This window comes from Salmo salar, chromosome ssa14 (genome assembly GCF_905237065.1).
Source record: "Salmo salar chromosome ssa14, Ssal_v3.1, whole genome shotgun sequence".
NCBI classification, from domain to species: domain Eukaryota; kingdom Metazoa; phylum Chordata; class Actinopteri; order Salmoniformes; family Salmonidae; genus Salmo; species Salmo salar.
In genome coordinates, this window is record NC_059455.1 from 49010355 (window position 1) to 49028800 (window position 18446).

An 18446-nucleotide genomic window follows, 5' to 3' on the forward strand; every position below is an offset into this window, starting at 1 on the left:
CTACGTTACCTGACCCCAACCACCTTACCTGACCCCAACCACCTTACCTGACACACCTGACCCCAACTACCTTACCTGACCCCAACAACCTTACCTTACCTGACCCCAACTCCCTCACCTGACCCCAACTACCTTAGCTGACCCTAACTACCTTACCTGACACACCTGACCCTAACTACCTTACCTGTCCCTAACTACCGTACCTGACCCTAACTACCTTACCTGACACACCTGACCCTAACTACCTTACCTGACCCCAACCACCTTAACTGACCCCAATTACCTTACCTGACCCCAACTACTTTACCTGACACACCTGATCCTAACTACCTTACCTGACACATCTGACCCCAACCACCTTAACTGACCCCAATTACCTTACCTGACCCCAACTACCTTACCTGACCCCAACTACCTTACCTTACTCTAACTACCTTACCTGACCCCAACTACCTTACCTGACCCCAACTACCTTACCTGACACACCTGACCCGAACTACCTTACCTGACCCCAACTACCTTACCTGACCCTAACTACCTTACCTGACCCCAACTACTTTACCTGAACCCAACTACCTTACCTGACCCTAACTACCTTACCTGACACACCTGACCCTAACTACCTTACCTGACCCTAACTACCTTACCTGACCCCAACAACCTTACCTGACCCCAACTACCTTACCTGACCCCAACTATCTTACCTGACCCCAACTACCTTACCTGACCCCAACTACCTTACCTGACCCCAACAACCTAACCTGACCCCAACTATCTAACCTGACCCCAACAACCTTACCTGATCCCAACTACCTTACCTGCCCCCAACTACCTTACCTGACCCCAACTACCTTACCTGACCCCAACTACCTTACCTGACCCCAACAACCTTACCTGACACATCTGACCCCAACTACCTTACCTGACCCAAACTATCTTACCTGACCCCAACAACCTTACCTGACCCCAACTTCCTTAGCTGACACACCTGACCCTAACTACCTTACCTGATCACAACTACCTTACCTGATCCCAACTACCTTACCTTACCCTAACTACCTTACCTGACACCAACTACCTTACCTGACCCCAACAACCTTACCTGCCCCCAACTACCTTACCTGACCACAACTACCTTACCTGACCCTAACTACCTTACCTGACCCCAACTACCTTACCTGACCCTAAATACCTTACCTGACCCCAACTACCTTACCTGACCCCAACAACCTAACCTGACCCCAACTATCTAACCTGACCCCAACAACCTTACCTGACCCCAACTACCTTACCTGATCCCAACTACCGTACCTGACCCCAACTATCTTACCTGACCCCAACAACCTTACCTGACCCCAACTTCCTTACCTGACACACCTGACCCTAACTACCTTACCTGATCCCAACTACCTTACCTGATCCCAACTACCTTACCTGACCCTAACTACCTTACCTGACACCAACTACCTTACCTGACCCCAACAACCTTACCTGCACCCAACTACCTTACCTGACCACAACTACCTTACCTGACCCTAACTACCTTACCTGACCCCAATTACCTTACCTGACCCCAACTACCTTACCTGACACACCTGACCCTAACTACCTTACCTGACCCCAACTACCTTACCTTACTCTAACTACCTTACCTGACCCCAACTACCTTACCTGACCCCAACTACCTTACCTGACCCCAACTACCTTACTTGACCCCAACTACCTTACCTGACCCCAACTACCTTACTTGACCCCAACTACCTTACCTGACCCCAACTACCTTACCTGACCCCAACTACCTTACCTGACCCCAACTACCTTACCTGATCCTATCTACCTTACCTGACGCCAACTACCTTACTTGACCCCAACTACCTTACTTGACCCCAACAACCTTACCTGACCCCAACCACCTTACCTGACCCTAACTACCTTACCTGACCCTAACTACCTTACCTGACCCCAACTACCTTACCTGACCCCAACTACGTTACCTGACCCCAACCACCTTACCTGACCCCAACCACCTTACCTGACACACCTGACCCCAACTACCTTACCTGACCCCAACAACCTTACCTTACCTGACCCCAACTCCCTCACCTGACCCCAACTACCTTAGCTGACCCTAACTACCTTACCTGACACACCTGACCCTAACTACCTTACCTGTCCCTAACTACCTTACCTGACCCTAACTACCTTACCTGACACACCTGACCCTAACTACCTTACCTGACCCCAACCACCTTAACTGACCCCAATTACCTTACCTGACCCCAACTACTTTACCTGACACACCTGATCCTAACTACCTTACCTGACACATCTGACCCCAACCACCTTAACTGACCCCAATTACCTTACCTGACCCCAACTAACTTACCTGACCCCAACTACCTTACCTTACTCTAACTACCTTACCTGACCCCAACTACCTTACCTGACCCCAACTACCTTACCTGACACACCTGACCCCAACTACCTTACCTGACCCCAACTACCTTACCTGACCCTAACTACCTTACCTGACCCCAACTACTTTACCTGAACCCAACTACCTTACCTGACCCTAACTACCTTACCTGACACACCTGACCCTAACTACCTTACCTGACCCCAACAACCTTACCTGACCCCAACTACCTTACCTGACCCCAACTACCTTACCTGACCCCAACTATCTTACCTGACCCCAACTACCTTACCTGACCCCAACTACCTTACCTGAACCCAACAACCTAACCTGACCCCAACTATCTAACCTGACCCCAACAACCTTACCTGATCCCAACTACCTTACCTGCCCCCAACTACCTTACCTGACCCCAACTACCTTACCTGACCCCAACAACCTTACCTGACACATCTGACCCCAACTACCTTACCTGACCCAAACTATCTTACCTGACCCCAACAACCTTACCTGACCCCAACTTCCTTACCTGACACACCTGACCCTAACTACCTTACCTGATCACAACTACCTTACCTGATCCCAACTACCTTACCTTACCCTAACTACCTTACCTGACACCAACTACCTTACCTGACCCTAACAACCTTACCTGCCCCCAACTACCTTACCTGACCACAACTACCTTACCTGACCCTAACTACCTTACCTGACCCCAACTACCTTACCTGACCCTAACTACCTTACCTGACCCCAACTACCTTACCTGACCCCAACTACCTTACCTGACCCTAACTACCTTACCTGACACACCTGACCCTAACTACCTTACCTGACCCCAACTACCTTACCTGACCCCAACTACCTTACCTGACACACCTGACCCTAACTACCTTACCTGACCCCAACTACCTTACCTGACCCTAACTACCTTACCTGACCCCAACTACCTTACCTGACCCCAACTACCTTACCTGACCCCAACTACCTTACCTGATCCCAACTACCTTACCTGACCCCAACAACCTTACCTGACACACCTGACCCTAACTACCTTACCTGATCCCAACTACCTTACCTGACCCCAACTACCTTACCTGACCCCAACTACCTTACCTGACCCCAACTACCTTACCTGACCCTAACTACCTTACCTGACACACCTGACCCTAACTACCTTACCTGACCCCAACTACCTTACCTGACCCTAACTACCTTACCTGACCCCAACTACCTTACCTGACCCCAACTACCTTACCTGACCCCAACTACCTTACCTGACCCGAACTACCTTACCTGACCCCAACTACCTTACCTGACACACCTGACCCGAACTACCTTACCTGACCCCAACTACCTTACCTGACCCTAACTACCTTACCTGAACCCAACTACCTTACCTGACCCTAACTACCTTACCTGACACACCTGACCCTAACTACCTTACCTGACCCTAACTACCTTACCTGACCCCAACAACCTTACCTGACCCCAACTACCTTACCTGACCCCAACTACCTTACCTGACCCCAACTATCTTACCTGACCCCAACTACCTTACCTGACCCCAACTACCTTACCTGACCCCAACAACCTAACCTGACCCCAACTATCTAACCTGACCCCAACAACCTTACCTGACCCCAACTACCTTACCTGACCCCAACTACCTTACCTGACCCCAACTATCTTACCTGACCCCAACAACCTTACCTGACCCCAACTTCCTTACCTGACACACCTGACCCTAACTACCTTACCTGATCCCAACTACCTTACCTGATCCCAACTACCTTACCTTACCCTAACTACCTTACCTGACACCAACTACCTTACCTGACCCCAACAACCTTACCTGCCCCCAACTACCTTACCTGACCACAACTACCTTACCTGACCCCAACTATCTTACCTGACCCCAACTACCTTACCTGACCCCAACTACCTTACCTGACCCCAACAACCTAACCTGACCCCAACTATCTAACCTGACCCCAACAACCTTACCTGCCCCCAACTACCTTACCTGACCACAACTACCTTACCTGACCCCAACTACCTTACCTGACCCCAACTACCTTACCTGACCCCAACTACCTTACCTGACACACCTGACCCTAACTACCTTACCTGACCCCAACTACCTTACCTTACCTCTAACTACCTTACCTGACCCCAACTACCTTACCTGACCCCAACTACCTTACCTGACCCCAACTACCTTACTTGACCCCAACTACCTTACCTGACCCCAACTACCTTACTTGACCCCAACTACCTTACCTGACCCCAACTACCTTACCTGACCCCAACTACCTTACCTGACCCCAACTACCTTCCCTGATCCTATCTACCTTACCTGACGCCAACTACCTTACTTGACCCCAACTACCTTACTTGACCCCAACAACCTTACCTGACCCCAACCACCTTACCTGACCCTAACTACCTTACCTGACCCTAACTACCTTACCTGACCCCAACTACCTTACCTGACCCCAACTACGTTACCTGACCCCAACCACCTTACCTGACCCCAACCACCTTACCTGACACACCTGACCCCAACTACCTTACCTGACCCCAACAACCTTACCTTACCTGACCCCAACTCCCTCACCTGACCCCAACTACCTTAGCTGACCCTAACTACCTTACCTGACACACCTGACCCTAACTACCTTACCTGACCCTAACTACCTTACCTGACCCTAACTACCTTACCTGACACACCTGACCCTAACTACCTTACCTGACCCCAACCACCTTAACTGACCCCAATTACCTTACCTGACCCCAACTACTTTACCTGACACACCTGATCCTAACTACCTTACCTGACACATCTGACCCCAACCACCTTAACTGACCCCAATTACCTTACCTGACCCCAACTACCTTACCTGACCCCAACTACCTTACCTTACTCTAACTACCTTACCTGACCCCAACTACCTTACCTGACCCCAACTACCTTACCTGACACACCTGACCCGAACTACCTTACCTGACCCCAACTACCTTACCTGACCCTAACTACCTTACCTGACCCCAACTACTTTACCTGAACCCAACTACCTTACCTGACCCTAACTACCTTACCTGACACACCTGACCCTAACTACCTTACCTGACCCTAACTACCTTACCTGACCCCAACAACCTTACCTGACCCCAACTACCTTACCTGACCCCAAGTACCTTACCTGACCCCAACTATCTTACCTGACCCCAACTACCTTACCTGACCCCAACTACCTTACCTGACCCCAACAACCTAACCTGACCCCAACTATCTAACCTGACCCCAACAACCTTACCTGATCCCAACTACCTTACCTGCCCCCAACTACCTTACCTGACCCCAACTACCTTACCTGATCCCAACTACCTTACCTGACCCCAACAACCTTACCTGACACATCTGACCCCAACTACCTTACCTGACCCAAACTATCTTACCTGACCCAAACAACCTTACCTGACCCCAACTTCCTTAGCTGACACACCTGACCCTAACTACCTTACCTGATCACAACTACCTTACCTGATCCCAACTACCTTACCTTACCCTAACTACCTTACCTGACACCAACTACCTTACCTGACCCCAACAACCTTACCTGCCCCCAACTACCTTACCTGACCACAACTACCTTACCTGACCCTAACTACCTTACCTGACCCCAACTACCTTACCTGACCCTAACTACCTTACCTGACCCCAACTACCTTACCTGACCCCAACTACCTTACCTGACCCCAACTACCTTACCTGACCCTAACTACCTTACCTGACACACCTGACCCTAACTACCTTACCTGACCCCAACTACCTTACCTGACCCCAACTACCTTACCTGACCCCAACTACCTTACCTGACACACCTGACCCTAACTACCTTACCTGACCCCAACTACCTTACCTGACCCTAACTACCTTACCTGACCCCAACTACCTTACCTGACCCCAACTACCTTACCTGACCCCAACTACCTTACCTGAGCCCAACTACCTTACCTGACCCCAACTACCTTACCTGACCCCAACTACCTTACCTGACCCCAACTACCTTACCTGACCCTAACTACCTTACCTGACACACCTGACCCTAACTACCTTACCTGACCCCAACTACCTTACCTGACCCCAACTACCTTACCTGACCCCAACTACCTTACCTGACCCCAACTACCTTACCTGACCCCAACTACCTTACCTGACACACCTGACCCGAACTACCTTACCTGACCCCAACTACCTTACCTGTCCCTAACTACCTTACCTGACCCCAACTACTTTACCTGAACCCAACTACCTTACCTGACCCTAACTACCTTACCTGACACACCTGACCCTAACTACCTTACCTGACCCTAACTACCTTACCTGACCCCAACAACCTTACCTGACCCCAACTACCTTACCTGACCCCAACTATCTTACCTGACCCCAACTACCTTACCTGACCCCAACTACCTTACCTGACCCCAACAACCTAACCTGACCCCAACTATCTAACCTGACCCCAACTACCTTACCTGACCCCAACAACCTAACCTGACCCCAACTATCTAACCTGACCCCAACAACCTTACCTGACCCCAACTACCTTACCTGACCCCAACTACCTTACCTGACCCCAACTATCTTACCTGACCCCAACAACCTTACCTGACCCCAACTTCCTTACCTGACACACCTGACCCTAACTACCTTACCTGATCCCAACTACCTTACCTGATCCCAACTACCTTACCTTACCCTAACTACCTTACCTGACACCAACTACCTTACCTGACCCCAACAACCTTACCTGCCCCCAACTACCTTACCTGACCACAACTACCTTACCTGACCCTAACTACCTTACCTGACCCCAATTACCTTACCTGACCCCAACTACCTTACCTGACACACCTGACCCTAACTACCTTACCTGACCCCAACTACCTTACCTTACTCTAACTACCTTACCTAACCCCAACTACCTTACCTGATCCCAACTACCTTACTTGACCCCAACTACCTTACCTGACCCCAACTACCTTACCTGACCCCAACTACCTTACTTGACCCCAACTACCTTACCTGACCCAACTACCTTACCTGATCCTATCTACCTTACCTGACGCCAACTACCTTACTTGACCCCAACTACCTTACTTGACCCCAACAACCTTACCTGACCCCAACCACCTTACCTGACCCTAACTACCTTACCTGACCCCAACTACCTTACCTGACCCCAACTACGTTACCTGACCCCAACCACCTTACCTGACCCCAACCACCTTACCTGACACACCTGACCCCAACTACCTTACCTGACCCCAACAACCTTATCTTACCTGACCCCAACTCCCTCACCTGACCCCAACTACCTTAGCTGACCCTAACTACCTTACCTGACACACCTGACCCTAACTACCTTACCTGACCCTAACTACCTTACCTGACCCTAACTACCTTACCTGACACACCTGACCCTAACTACCTTACCTGACCCCAACCACCTTAACTGACCCCAATTACCTTACCTGACCCCAACTACTTTACCTGACACACCTGACCCTAACTACCTTACCTGACACATCTGACCCCAACCACCTTAACTGACCCCAATTACCTTACCTGACCCCAACTACCTTACCTGACCCCAACTACCTTACCTGACTCTAACTACCTTACCTGACCCAACTACCTTACCTGACCCCAACTACCTTACCTGACCCCAACTACCTTACCTGACCCTAACTACCTTACCTGACACACCTGACCCTAACTACCTTACCTGACCCCAACTACCTTACCTGACCCCAACTACCTTACCTGACCCCAACTACCTTACCTGACACACCTGACCCTAACTACCTTACCTGACCCCAACTACCTTACCTGATCCTAACTACCTTACCTGACCCCAACTACCTTACCTGTCCCCAACTACCTTACCTGACCCCAACTACCTTACCTGAGCCCAACTACCTTACCTGACCCCAACTACCTTACCTGACCCCAACTACCTTACCTGACACACCTGACCCGAACTACCTTACCTGACCCCAACTACCTTACCTGACCCCAACTACCTTACCTGACCCCAACTACCTTACCTGACACACCTGACCCGAACTACCTTACCTGACCCCAACTACCTTACCTGACCCTAACTACCTTACCTGAACCCAACTACCTTACCTGACCCTAACTACCTTACCTGACACACCTGACCCTAACTACCTTACCTGACCCTAACTACCTTACCTGACCCCAACAACCTTACCTGAACCCAACTACCTTACCTGACCCCAACTACCTTACCTGACCCCAACTATCTTACCTGACCCCAACTACCTTACCTGACCCCAACTACCTTACCTGACCCCAACAACCTAACCTGACCCCAACTATCTAACCTGACCCCAACTACCTTACCTGTCCCCAACTACCTTACCTGACCCCAACTACCTTACCTGACCCCAACTATCTTACCTGACCCCAACAACCTTACCTGACCCCAACTTCCTTACCTGACACACCTGACCCTAACTACCTTACCTGATCCCAACTACCTTACCTGATCCCAACTACCTTACCTTACCCTAACTACCTTACCTGACACCAACTACCTTACCTGACCCCAACAACCTTACCTGCCCCCAACTACCTTACCTGACCACAACTACCTTACCTGACCCTAACTACCTTACCTGACCCCAATTACCTTACCTGACCCCAACTACCTTACCTGACACACCTGACCCTAACTACCTTACCTGACCCCAACTACCTTACCTTACTCTAACTACCTTACCTGACCCCAACTACCTTACCTGACCCCAACTACCTTACCATGACCCCAACTACCTTACTTGACCCCAACTACCTTACCTGACCCCAACTACCTTACTTGACCCCAACTACCTTACCTGACCCCAACTACCTTACCTGACCCCAACTACCTTACCTGACCCCAACTAACTTACCTGATCCTATCTACCTTACCTGACGCCAACTACCTTACTTGACCCCAACTACCTTACTTGACCCCAACAACCTTACCTGACCCCAACCACCTTACCTGACCCTAACTACCTTACCTGACCCTAACTACCTTACCTGACCCCAACTACCTTACCTGACCCCAACTACGTTACCTGACCCCAACCACCTTACCTGACCCCAACCACCTTACCTGACACACCTGACCCCAACTACCTTACCTGACCCCAACAACCTTACCTTACCTGACCCCAACTCCCTCACCTGACCCCAACTACCTTAGCTGACCCTAACTACCTTACCTGACACACCTGACCCTAACTACCTTACCTGACCCTAACTACCTTACCTGACCCTAACTACCTTACCTGACACACCTGACCCTAACTACCTTACCTGAACCCAACCACCTTAACTGACCCCAATTACCTTACCTGACCCCAACTACTTTACCTGACACACCTGACCCTAACTACCTTACCTGACACATCTGACCCCAACCACCTTAACTGACCCCAATTACCTTACCTGACCCCAACTACCTTACCTGACCCCAACTACCTTACCTGACCCTAACTACCTTACCCAACCCTAACTACCTTACCTGACCATAACTACCCTAAATACCTATATCTGTCTCTCTGTTTATTAACCTATTTCCACCTGTCTGTCTGTTTATGAACCTATATCTATCTATCTGTCTGTTTATGAACCTATATCTGCCTTTCTCTGTTTATGAACCTATATCTATCTATCTGTCTGTTTATGAACCTATATCTATCTATCTGTCTGTTTATGAACCTATATCTATCTATCTGTCTGTTTATGAACCTATATCTATCTATCTGTCTGTTTATGAACCTATATCTATCTATCTGTCTGTTTATGAACCTATATCTATCTATCTGTTTGTTTATGAACCTATATCTATCTATCTGTCTATGAACCTATATCTATCTATCTGTCTGTTTATGAACCTATATCTATCTATCTGTCTGTTTATGAACCTGTATCTATCTATCTGTCTGTTTATGAACCTATATCTATCTGTCTGTTTATGAACCTATATTTATCTATCTGTCTGTTTATGAACCTATATCTATCTATCTGTCTGTTTATGAACCTATATCTATCTATCTGTCTGTTTATGAACCTATATCTATCTATCTGTCTGTTTATGAACCTATATCTATCTATCTGTCTGTTTATGAACCTATATCTGCCTGTCTCTGTTTATGAACCTATATCTGCCTGTCTCTCTGTTTATGAACCTATATCTATCTATCTGTCTGTTTATGAACCTATATCTGCCTTTCTCTCTGTTTATGAACCTGTATCTATCTGTCTGTCTCTCCAGCCTCAGGACGGGTACCGTATGGTCCAACAGTTCCAGTTCCTGGGCTGGCCCATGTACCGAGACACGCCCATGTCCAAACGCTCCTTCCTGAAGCTCATCAGACAGGTGGACAAATGGCAGGAGGAGTATGATGGAGGAGAGGGCCGCACTGTGGTGCACTGTCTGTAAGTAACACACACACACACACACACACACACACACACACACACACACACACACACACACACACACACACACACACACACACACACAGACATACACTCACACACACACACTAACACACATGCAAACACACACACACACACACACACACACAGGGGCACACACACAAACACACACACCCACACAGACATACACAGGGACACACACACACACACACACACACAGGGACACAGACATACACACACACACACACACACACACACACACACAGACAGACATACACACACACACACACACACACACACACAGGGACACACACAGGGACACAGACATACACACACTGTCTGCAAGTCACAATTACCTTCTACTGAGATTCTACTTTAGATGGAAATGTCTCTCCTCTCATCTGTTGACCTTAATGTCTCTCCTCTCATCTGTTGACCTTATTGCGCTCACTGCTCACTCCACCACACTGTTCAATAGAGACGACTGGCGCTTTGAGCGCAAATGAATAATGTGGACTTCACTTCCACCACAACCCGTTGCTTTGTCTCTCTCCAAAGGGAATGGTGTTAGCTTTATTCATTACACTTCTATCTGAAACCATCTGAATGACAGAATACACCCCTTCTCCCTCTCTCTGTTTATCTGTCTCTGTCTTCCTCTCGCTCGCTCGCTCCCTCTATCTGTCTCTGTCTTCCTCTCGCTCGCTCGCTCGCTCTCTCCCTCTCTCTGTTTATCTGTCTCTGTCTTCCTCTCGCTCGCTCGCTCTCTCCCTCTCTCTGTTTATCTGTCTCTGTCTTCCTCTCGCTCGCTCTCTCTCTCCCTCTCTCTGTTTATCTGTCTCTGTCTTCCTCTCGCTCGCTCTCTCTCTCCCTCTCTCTGTTTATCTGTCTCTGTCTTCCTCTCGCTCGCTCGCTCTCTCCCTCTCTCTGTTTATCTGTCTCTGTCTTCCTCTCGCTCGCTCGCTCTCTCCCTCTCTCTGTTTATCTGTCTCTGTCTTCCTCTCGCTCGCTCGCTCTCTCCCTCTCTCTGTTTATCTGTCTCTGTCTTCCTCTCGCTCGCTCGCTCTCTCCCTCTCTGTTTATCTGTCTCTGTCTTCCTCTCGCTCGCTCTCTCTCTCTCTCTCTCTCTCTCCTTCGCTGCAGTAACGGAGGAGGCCGCAGTGGGACGTTCTGTGCCATCAGTATTGTTTGTGAGATGTTGCAACATCAACGTTCTGTAGACGTTTTCCACGCCGTCAAAACACTGAGGAACAACAAACCCAACATGGTCGACCTACTGGTAGGAAACACGTTCTGTAATCATTAACACTACAGATGACCTACTGGTAGGAAACACGTTCTGTCATCATTAACACTACAGATGACCTACTGGTAGGAAACACGTTCTGTAATCATTAACACTACAGATGACCTACTGGTAGGAAACACGTTCTGTCATCATTAACACTACAGATGACCTACTGGTAGGAAACACGTTCTGTCATCATTAACACTACAGATGACCTACTGGTAGGAAACACGTTCTGTCATCATTAACACTACAGATGACCTACTGGTAGGAAACACGTTCTGTCATCATTAACACTACAGATCTGTTTGTGCTGTCTTGTCCAACTCCTAGGTTCACTGTCATGACAAGACAGCACAATATCCTGTCCGATGTAGTGTGTAAATGTCTATGTAGCCTAGATCAGATCAGTGTTTACGTAGCCTAGATCAGATCAGTGTTTATGTAGCCTAGATCAGATCAAGTGTTTATGTAGTCTAGTTCAGATCAAGTGTTTATGTAGCCTAGATCAGATCAGTGTTTATGTAGCCTAGATCAGATCAAGTGTTTATGTAGCCTAGATCAGATCAGTGTTTATGTAGCCTAGATCAGATCAAGTGTTTATGTAGCCTAGATCAGATCAGTGTTTATGTAGCCTAGATCAGATCAGTGTTTATGTAGCCTAGATCAGATCAGTGTTTATGTAGCCTAGATCAGATCAGCAGTGAATAATACTAGCCCCTTGTTTGTTTCTGTTCTACAGGATCAGTACAAGTTCTGCTATGAAGTGGCTCTGGAGTACTTAAACTGTGGATAAAGAACAGTCTCAGCCTGGACGCAGAACTATGAACGACACGGAGGGGAGGGGGGACTTTATAGACAAGACTGCAGCACAGAACGACCTGTGTTTTTCATGATCAAACAACTGGAGCAAGACGAACACGCTTCCACAAACACACCCACAGCTCTGTCTTTCTTAGCTTGATCAGCTAGATGAGAAGGTAACAGAGGTGAGGTGTACTGTAGTCTCTATATAGTTCCACCAGTATCTGATCTGCTACCAGGAAGTGTTCAGTCTCTATATAGTTCCACAAGTATCTGTCTTTATCTGCTACCAGGAAGTGTTCAGTCTCTATATAGTTCCACAAGTATCTGTCTTTATCTGCTACCAGGAAGTGTTCGGTCTCTATATAGTTCCACCAGTATCTGTCTTTATCTGCTACCAGGAAGGATTCAAGAGCACAATGTTTTACACTGCAGTGTGTAACGTCTTATCTGGAATCCTTGCCCTGACTCAAAATCAACCCCTACACCCTACACCCTAGCCCCTACACCCTAGCCACTACACCCTAGCCCCTACACCCTACACCATTTCACCAGGTCAAATTCCTCGTACATGTAAATCAGGGTTTCTTGAAAGACGGAACAATCCCAACTCCCAATATTTTTTTCTTCATAATAACAACATTTTAAATATATATTTTAATAAACCAAAGTATTAGCTATCACACCTTTGTAAAGGAACAACCTCCTAATTATAACCTTTTTTTCATAAAATGCAACTAATTGGATTTATGTCAACTCCTTCACACACCATAAAAGGCATTTTATTTTTACTGTCCAACGAGTGTTTAATGGCCTTGATTGTTTCATTCTAACATTAGCTTGTAATACAGATCTCAATGTCTTTTTTTGTTTTGTTTTATACCACTGTATAATTCTCCAGGGTTCATTTCATTAGCATTTTGGCATGTTTTTCTAGATTAAGAAAATAAAACAAGATTTATAAAGTAAGCTTTATCTTGTTTTTCTAGCTCAGCAAACAGTTCAATAGTTTAAGCATATTTTGCAGGGCTATTATTAACATATTGTTTCAGAATATAAAATATAATATAATATATATATATACTGTAATATATACTGTAATATATATACTGTATATATATATACTATATATATCGTAAGTGGGTTAGCAATAAGTGACAGAGTTGCCAAGCAACTGACGGTGGTCACTTATTTGTCTATAAAAAAAATAAAAGTTCAATACAATTTTTTGTACAATTATTTATTTGAAAAATTCCTATCAAAAACATGATCAGATCTTTCAGATTTTCTGACGGAGTTGATGTTGTACAGAGTTGACAAATTGCATATTTTTTTCCTAATTTATTCAAGTGGTATATACTATGTAGCAATTTTGTTTTTCTCTCATTTGCTTTTTTGGCTCTAAAACGTAATTAAATGTAACATATTTGAACCAAAAATCATATTCTATGTTAATCTGTAAGGTAGATGGAGTTGACAGGTTATTATGGTTGTGAGGGATTAATAATGTTTGTTTAATGTAGCTGCCCCTTCTCGTTCCTGATTAATTTAGGATTTTAGACAAGTGCTGACCAAAACTCCGAACACGTCTTTTATGAGTCACATTTTTTTAGATAAATATTCCTTGAAGTCAGAGAAGGCTATTGCAAGAAAATACATGATATCCGATTTCAGTTAATATCCATTATTGTTTGTTTTTAGATTTTTAAACACTTTTGGGGGGAGTTTGAAATTGTGGTCCTTTGCTCCAGACAAGGACATTTCACAGAGCCGACATGGAAATTAATAATATTGCAAATATTTAGGAAAATTACCGTGAAAAAATATTTTTCTCCTAAATGTCATTTTTTCAATTTAAATAATTAAACTAATTCCATTTCTTTCAATTATATATTTTTTTTGTTTCCCTGCTCCCGACTGGCGCTGTGGTCTAAGGCACTGCATCTCAGTGCAAGAGGTAACACTACGACAGTCCCTGGTTCGAATCCAGGCTGAATCACACAATTGGCACCAGCATCGTCCAGGTTTGTCCGGGGTAGGCCATCATTGTAAATAACAATGAATTCTTAACTGACTTGCCTAGTTAAATAAAAAAAACTGTAAATAAAAAAAGATTGTCCTGAATTTCAAGAATCCCTGAATAACATTCTGAGTGTAGATTTGAGATGATACTGTAGCTCCACCTTTCGCTATGCAGCTTAAACCTCCTCATTGTTCTCAGATCAACACTGTGACTACAGGCTAGAAGAGAAGTGTCTAAGGGTCAGGGGTCAGTTTGGGACAGGGTGCCTCTCTCGCTCTCTCTCTCTCTCTTGCTTGTGGTTCTGTGATTTTGTTCTTCTATTTTCATCGGATGACAACAACAACAAGATCAAAAAAACTTTCCAGTTTCTGGTGGAATGCCGTTCTATACTGTACGTAACGTGTTCATTTTTATCTCTCTCTCTCTCCGTCCGAATCATGTTTTACTACAAGTTTAAATAACATTATAGAGATCATTTACATAGGAAGTTTTAAAAAAATGCCTAAATGTTACTAAATGTCCTGTAAAATATGAATTATATACAAGTAATGGTATTATTATTAATTATTATTATTGGTTGTTGATTTAAAGCATCAGAAGAGGAAGGTATTCGGTACAATTATAGAAATAGGATGACTAGAACGGAGGTGCCATTCAAGTTCAATGGGGTCTAAGAGGTGGACCGGCAGCCATGATTCTATTTCTATGGGAACAATGTATCTGTATTAAGCTTCCGTTCTATCCTTCCTGTTTCCATGGATCCCCCAAAAACTTTTTGCACTTCCATTTTGTTGTGCATATTGTAAATATCTCTGTACATTATTTATTTGCAGTCTTTATGTAATAATGGTGAATGACAGTTTTAAAAGTGACAATCATCTTTTAATGGGTTTATTGATTTGATTATGTTTTTTTGTTTTTTGTTGTCATTATTGTACGATGGATAAATTACACTGTAAAAACATATAAATGTATCTACAGTATCAAAAAAATGATTGATGGAGGTGTTGTTTTTTTTCAGTTCGATGAGGATATGAAATGTAAATAATCTCTGATCTGTTGATTTTACTGTTACTACTGTCAAGGGGCGCCAGCGTAGCCTAGTGGTTAGAGTGTAGGGTCGGCAGGTAATCCTAGTGGTTAGAGCGTTGGACTAGTAACCGAAAGGTTGCAAGTTCAAATCCCCGAGCTGACAAGGTACAAATCTGTCGTTCTGCCCCTTGAACAAGGCAATTAACCCACTGTTCCTAGGCTGTCATTGAAAATAAGAATTTGTTCTTAATTGACTTGCCGAGTTAAATAAAGGTTAAAGTAAAACATGATGTTATAGGGACCTCTAGTGGGGAGATTCAGGATAGCAGCCCTATCAGAGAAGTGTCTTGTACTTTAAGAAAGCTGCAGGAAAGGGGGGATACCTAGTCAGTTCTATCTTCAACTAAAATGTATTGATAATCAAATGATTGAAATGAACAAACATTTCGTCATGCATTTTTTTTGTTCTGGCTCAACTAATCTTCAGTCTGTTGGTTAGTTGAACCAGGTGTATGTTTTGTGTTAGTGCTGGGCTGGAACAAATAAAAAGTACCATCTATGGTTCTCCTCCACAGGACTGACGTTGAGTAAGACTCCTTTTGGCTTTACGTTATCCAGGTCAACGCAACCCACTTCCAGTCATTACGTTCATTCTCATCCTCCCATCCTGATAGCTTCACTTCCTCTCTTTATTCATTTAGCTAGCTTGCCTCGTGTTGTCGTCTCCAGTTTTGTCCCTCAGCATTTTGCCTCAGAGCCTCTGAGAAGGTGTGTTGGACAAGGGACAGGATACTACATGAGTCCTTGGTACACGATGGAACCATAGCAGGAGTTTTCACCTGGATTCCAAACGTAACCCTATTCCCTATGTAGTGCACTACTTTAGACCAGAGCCCTATGGAACCCTGTTCCCTACATAGTGCACTACTTTCGACCAGGGCCCTATGGAACCCTGTTCCCTATATAGTGCACTACTTTAGACCAGAGCCCTATGGAACCCTATTCCCTATGTAGTGCACTACTTTAGACCAGAGCCCTATGGAACCCTATTCCCTATATATAGTGCACTACTTCTGACCAGGGCTCATAGGGCCCCATAGGGCTCTGATCAAAAGTAGTGCACTATATAGGGAATAAGGCCCCATAGGGCTCTGGTCAAAAGTAGTGCACTATGTAGGGAATAAGGCCCCATAGGGCTCTGATCAAAAGTAGTGCACTATATAGGGAATAGGGTGCCATAGGGCTCTGGTCTAAAGTAGTGCACTATATAGGGAATAGGGTCCCACAGGGCTCTGGTCTAAAGTAGTGCACTACATAGGGAATAGTGTCCCAAAGGGCTCTAGTCTAAAGTAGTGCACTATGTAGGGAATAGGGTGCCCTTTGGAACATGCTCTTCATCTCATCTATCTTCTTCCCAGAGGTCTCCAGCTGGTCCGCACCGCAGACTGGGACTGAGACGGTAGAAGGGATGTTGTCATGTTTCACATGGAGGGAGGGAGGGAGGGAGGGAGGGAGGGAAGAGAGAGGGAGGGAGGGAAGAGAGAGGGAGGGAGGGAGGGTGTTTGGGAGGGAGGGAGGGAGGGAGATAGAGAAGTGGGGGGGAGAGGGAGGAGGGGTAGAGAGAGGGAGGGAGGGAGGGAGGAAGAGAGAGGAGGGGTAGAGAGGGAGGGAGGAAGAGAGAGGAGGGGTAGAGAGGGAGGGAGGAAGAGAGAGGAGGGGTAGAGAGGGAGGGAGGAAGAGAGAGGAGGGGTAGAGAGGGGGGGAGGGAGGGAGGGAGGGAGGGGAGGAGGGAAGAGAGAGGGAGGGAGGGAAGAGAGAGGGAGGGAGGGAGGGTGTTTGGGAGGGAGGGAGATAGAGAAGTGGGGGGAGAGGGAAGAGGGGTAGAGAGAGGGAGGGAGGAAGACAGGAGGGGTAGAGAGGGAGGGAGGAAGAGAGAGGAGGGGTAGAGAGGGAGGGAGGAAGAGAGAGGAGGGGTAGAGAGGGAGGGAGGAAGAGAGGAGGGGTAGAGAGGGAGGGAGAGAGGGAGGGAGGAGGGAAGAGAGAGGGAGGGAAGAGAGAGGGAGGGAGGGAGGGTGTTTGGGGGAGAGGGAGGAGGGGTAGAGAGAGGGAGGGAGGGAGGGAGGAAGACAGGAGGGGTAGAGAGGGAGAGGGGAAGAGAGAGGAGGGGTAGAGAGGGAGGGAGGAAGAGAGAGGAGGGGTAGAGAGGGAGGGAGGAAGAGAGAGGAGGGGTAGAGAGGGGGGGAGGAAGAGAGAGGAGGGGTAGAGAGGGAGGGAGGAAGAGAGAGGAGGGGTAGAGAGAGGAGAGGGAGAGAGGAAGAGAGAGGAGGGGTAGAGAGGGAGGGAGGAAGAGAGA

At 46.8% G+C, this 18446-nt stretch overlaps 1 protein-coding gene across 8 annotated transcripts in view; it reads left to right on the plus strand.

Moving 5' to 3' along the window:
* The window catches only part of LOC106595545 (receptor-type tyrosine-protein phosphatase mu), a 633856-nt gene extending 617800 nt beyond the window's left edge, over positions 1–16056 (plus strand). For all 8 annotated transcript variants that reach the window (XM_045694494.1, XM_045694495.1, XM_045694496.1 and 5 more), the window contains 3 exons: positions 10780–10943; positions 12090–12225; positions 12977–16056. In XM_045694494.1, coding sequence (XP_045550450.1) covers positions 10780–10943; positions 12090–12225; positions 12977–13030 — 354 coding nt within the window. In that variant the 3' untranslated portion in view covers positions 13031–16056. The remainder of the gene's footprint in view (positions 1–10779; positions 10944–12089; positions 12226–12976) is intronic.
* Positions 16057–18446: the final 2390 nt, after the last annotated feature.